This window comes from Salvia splendens, chromosome 3, assembly GCF_004379255.2.
Source record: "Salvia splendens isolate huo1 chromosome 3, SspV2, whole genome shotgun sequence".
Lineage (NCBI taxonomy): Eukaryota > Viridiplantae > Streptophyta > Magnoliopsida > Lamiales > Lamiaceae > Salvia > Salvia splendens.
Window position 1 is genome coordinate 21649381 of NC_056034.1, and position 5108 is coordinate 21654488.

Below are 5108 nucleotides of genomic sequence, written 5' to 3' on the forward strand. Positions count from 1 at the left end.
GCATCACCGATTGGAATGAAGATGACCGTGCATCTAGCTCGTCCGGCATGTCGATCGAGACACCCGATAGAGGGTTACCGTTAGGCTTCAATGAGGTTCTATCTAGACAGGCCTCAATGCGCAACCAACAGGATCATGCGCAGCTCATGAGCGACATGATTGAAGAAGTGTGGGCTCGTAACCGCCGTCGCTGAGTTTGCGTTTTTTTTAATTCGCATTGTAATGTATTAATTTTTATTAAATGAAATTAAGTTTTTGAAATTCGTATTTTAATTTATTAGTTTTTTTAAATTCGTATGGATTTTGTAAATATTAAAAAAATGATGATATGGCGCGCCATAGGGCGCCCTACTGCAGGTGGGGAGGTAGGAGGATAAAACTGATGACGTGGCGCGCCATATGGCGCGCCTTAGGGCGCCCCACTGCTGATGCCCTAATGAACTTTGATGAAGAAATAATTTAAAATTATTAATAAAAAAATAAAATATGAGATAATAAATGATTTATGAAGCTCGGGATGATAGTTTAGGTTTCATAATTAAGCTTTGGGCCAATAAGTAAAAAAAAAAACTATCAATTTACTTAACTTAATTCATTATCACAAATATACCATAGGTAAACTGATTGAATTATTTGAAAAGTATGAAGATGCTAACGATTAAAAATATATACGCATCTTGATGTTGAGAGATAAAATAAAAATGAAAATTGAAATAAATGATCCAATAGATTTAAACCAAGTTGAATAAAATACAGGTGAATTCTATGAATCAAAAGATCCCCCCGTTTAGGAGAAATGAGCATAACTAAAATGTAGGGTGAAGAACCATGTGATGCGGCGCCTAATTATAAAGGTCATCGTCATCGGCTGCAGCGGTGGGAGCTGCGAAAGGATCGGCTGCAGTAGAACCACTAGTATTGTCAGCAAACCGGAATTCAGAACCGAATCCTCTTGATTGCTGCAGCGTCTGAGCAAACGACTGATACTTGCGAATGTCAGCATCGCTAACACTCCTCCGAGCATACTTCATTGATTCCTCAAAGTGAGAAGCCCTGATCTCAGCTACTTCGTCGTCCACATCTTCCTCCATGGCTTCGGGGTTGTCCCTGCTTCTCCTCTCCTTCTCAATGTCCTGAAATGACACAATTGCACATTTGAGATTTTGTTGATCATAATTCATAACATATGATGCTTCAAAAGCCAACCATTTACAGCATCTTACTATGACACACTTACTTTCTCAATGTTCTCTCTGATAGCATATTTGCAAGCACGTTGGCATATTTCCGTAATGTCAGCGCCGCTGAAACCTTGAGTGTATTTAGCAAGGACTGTAAGGTCAACATCTTTGGCAATGGGCGACTTTCTTAAGCATGCCTTGAAGATCTGAAGACGTGATTCCTCATCAGGAAGAGGAATGTAAATCAGCTGATCAAGACGGCCAGGACGGAGAAGGGCAGCGTCAATTATATCAGGCCTGTTGGTTGCACCAATAATGAAAACTGTTTTCTTAGCATTCATTCCATCCATTTCAGTCAGGAGCTGATTCAATACCCGGTCAGCAGCACCACCGGCATCTCCTTGGCTGCTTCCTCTCTGCAAGCAAAGAGAACTCGAAATATTTAGTGAACTAGAAAGATAACCGAGCTGTGAAAAGTTGAATACAAAGATTCAGAAATTCCGTACAAACCTGAGTTGCAATTGAGTCCAGTTCATCAAAAAACAAAACACAAGGAGCAGACTGACGAGCCTTATCAAAAATTTCCCTAACATTGGCCTCACTCTCACCAAACCACATAGTCAGCAACTCAGGGCCCTTGACACTGATGAAATTTGCCTGACATTCATTCGCAATAGCCTTGGCCAGTAAAGTCTTTCCACATCCAGGAGGGCCGTAGAAAAGCACTCCCTTGGAAGGTGACATGCCAAACTTTTCAAACTTCTCAGGATGCTCCACTGGGTATTGAACAGTCTACAAGACAGTAAAGAGATTGAAAACATGTGTTAGGAGACACAATTGTTTGCTAACGATACAAATAAAAAAGCAAAGAGCAAGAAAACAATCAAGTACCTCTTGGAGTTCACGCTTTACATTTGTAAGGCCTCCAATATCTTCCCAGCTAACATTAGGCACTTCAACAACCTATCAAGAATGCATATTATCAGTTATGTAAAGAAACAAAAAAACCAGAACAAGGAGAAGTATGGTGACATGCTTACTGTTTCACGTAAAGCAGATGGATTGCTTGTTCCAAGAGCAGTCTGGAAGTGCTCATTGGTAACAGCCATGGAATTTAGTATCTCTGCATCAATGGTGTCATCTTCCAAATCAATCACATCCATCTTCTCCCTGATGCATTGAAGGGCGGCCTCAGTGCACAATGCAGCTAAGTCAGCACCAACATAGCCGTGTGTGTCCTTGGAAATCCTTTCCAAATTAACCTGAAAATAGCGCAAATATTATGTTGGAAATCTATTGTGATGCAGGAGGGATGAGATCAAAGAACAGCTTGAGAAACTCTAGCTTACATCCTCAGCAAGCTTCATGTTCTTTGTGTGGATGCGGAGAACCTCGAGACGCCCAACTTCATCAGGAACACCAATGTCTATTTCCCTGTCAAACCTACCAAACCTCCGAAGGGCAGGGTCAATGCTATTGGGACGGTTTGTAGCACCAATGACAATAATATGGGCACGGGCTTTCAGACCATCCATCAATGTCAACAGTTGCGAAACAATTCTCCTCTCAACCTCCCCATTGGTTTTCTCCCTCTTGGGTGCAATTGAATCAATTTCATCAATGAATATGATGGATGGTGCATTCTTCTCAGCTTCTTCAAAAGCCTTCCTGAGATTGCTTTCACTTTCTCCTGCCAACTTAGACATAATTTCTGGTCCATTGATAACAAAGAAGAAAGCACCAGTCTCATTGGCCACAGCTCGGGCAATTAAGGTCTTTCCAGATCCTGGAGGTCCATAGAGCAGTATTCCTTTTGGAGGCTTGACACCAATTGATTTGAAAAGCTGTGGGTGCCTCAGTGGCAGCTCTACCAGCTCACGAATCTGAGCCATCTGCTTGCGGACACCACCAACATCATCATAGCCAACCTCATCCAATCGATTCTCATCCTCCCTTTTAACAGGCTCTCCCTCACAAAAGATCTCAGTATCAGGAGCAACTACACAGTACTCCACAGGATCAGTCTCGATAATTTTAAACTCTACACTTCTCATCCCACCCCTGACAAGGAACAGGTCACCTTTTCTCACTGGCCGATAAGCCTCCAAGAAATATGCTGAGGAAAATGAAAGAAGTTATTAGCCATGCACAAGAATTCAGACAGCCTACACAGGAAGAACAAAGCATTTTCCATGTCAATCTCAGCATCGGCTTCTATAATACATTTTCAGGAACAATTAAGGTTTCCTTTTCCACTTGCACAGTTTAATGTGTTCATTAGAAACAACTGAAGTCTGAAGATACCCAAAAGTTATACGCATTCTAGTATTCCGGTATGATGAAACCTCAGAGATTTGGACACACCAAAAGAGAAAAAAAAGGCAAGTAAATCTGAATGCAAGAGAACTTACGCTTCAGGTAGGCATCAAACAGATTCCCAGTAACCCCTTCAACTGTGTCATCAATGGGAAGTATGTGGACACGCTTCCCATACTTCACATCAGCACACTGATGCACGGAGACCACATCACCAAGCCTAACCCTGAGGTTATTTCTGACAACCTTGTTCATTCGGATCTTTGGTTCATCACAGGTATCATCAGCAAGGGCAATGCACACTGTATCATTTCTTTTCTTGCCCTACATCAATAATGAGTGACATTAATCCACGAGCAGATAAACTACCAAAAAAATACAAGTAAACCAAAGAGATAGCCAAGCGATACAGTGCCATAGGATTGCACAAATCCCCAAGTTCTTTTCATAAGTGCAAAGTCATACCGAAGATAACAAAAATAACTAGAATAAAAACCTAGCAGATTAAGTCTTTACGAGTACAAGATAGAGAGCCAGCAAGATGAATCAAAGACATACACTAATTTCTGCTCCAAAACACCTATAACCAATTTTGAATATGATACTAGACACCTCATCAACACAATAACATCGAATACGAAGATAAAGCATTGTACAACTACATATTAGACTAGGCAAAAACTAGCCTATAAAGAATTTTGTACAGTTTAGGGACCGTGTATTAGTGACAAAAAAGATACAGCCAACATAATCACCAAAAAAATGTGCATATAATTTCTTAATGATACAGTTTATGAAGTGATTCTGATGAAGCTGAACTCAAATTGAACCTCGTAAATCCATCAAACGGAACGAAACCGACTTATAAATTGACCAGAGAAGCTGGGGATGGAATAAAACCTTGATCAAGATGGTGTCACCGCGGAAAAGCTGGAGCTTTTCCATCGTATCAGGGTGAATAGACACCACCGAATTATCATCGTTGACAGCCTCATCCACCACCAGCCGATTCGGCGCCTTTTTCCTCTCCAAGATCGCAGTACTAAAATCCCTCTTTGTACCCTTACTGCACATCATAATCACAATTCAATAAAAGAACAATGAAAAATAGAGAACAATAATCAAGTTAAATGCTTGTGGAAAAAATTCATCACTACAATGCAATCAATAAAGAATGCGCGAGATCTGATAATGTGTAGGAACACTTACGAATCGGATGATTCCGGTTGACTCATGTTATCGATAAGAGAAGCAGTATTTGCGTAAGGGTTTGCGAAAGAACAAATTGCAGAATGTGGATCTGGAAATTGGGGGAAAGAGGGATGGAATTTATAGGGGGAGAGGTGTTTTGTTGTTAGTGCATTAGCAATAGCGCGCCCTTAGACGCCCTTTATGCACCGCCGTGTCATTATTTTTATCCTCCTACCTTCCCACCTGCAATGGGCGCCCTAAGGCGCGCTCTATGCATTTTCTTTTATTTAAATGTTTAAATAACTACAAAAATTAGGAAAAAACTTTATTTCATTTATAAAAATTAATATATTACAATACGAATTAAAAAAATACGCAAACTCAGCGACGTCGGTTACAGACCCACACTTCTTCAATCAT

General features: G+C 40.6%; 1 protein-coding gene across 1 annotated transcript; it reads right to left on the reverse strand.

Moving 5' to 3' along the window:
• Window positions 1–696: 696 nt before the first annotated feature.
• Window positions 697–4845, reverse strand: LOC121795465 (cell division control protein 48 homolog E-like). Its single transcript, XM_042194005.1, has 9 exons — window positions 4707–4845; window positions 4398–4563; window positions 3593–3821; window positions 2531–3297; window positions 2222–2443; window positions 2073–2144; window positions 1692–1973; window positions 1238–1597; window positions 697–1133 (listed from the first exon to the last, which is right to left on the reverse strand). The coding sequence occupies exons 1-9, from the start codon at window positions 4730–4732 to the stop codon at window positions 843–845; spliced, it is 2415 nt and encodes an 804-aa protein (XP_042049939.1). The 5' UTR covers window positions 4733–4845; the 3' UTR covers window positions 697–842.
• Window positions 4846–5108: the final 263 nt, after the last annotated feature.

Bases quoted from the DNA above. Each gene is read 5' to 3' on its own strand.
- LOC121795465 (XM_042194005.1), bottom strand. From the start codon at position 4,732: ATGAGTCAACCGGAATCATCCGATTC. The intron at 4,564-4,706 runs GTAAGTGTTCCT...TATGATGTGCAG, and splicing joins CAACCGGAATCATCCGATTC to TAAGGGTACAAAGAGGGATT. The intron at 1,134-1,237 runs GTAAGTGTGTCA...GTGTCATTTCAG, and splicing joins TCAGAGAGAACATTGAGAAA to GACATTGAGAAGGAGAGGAG.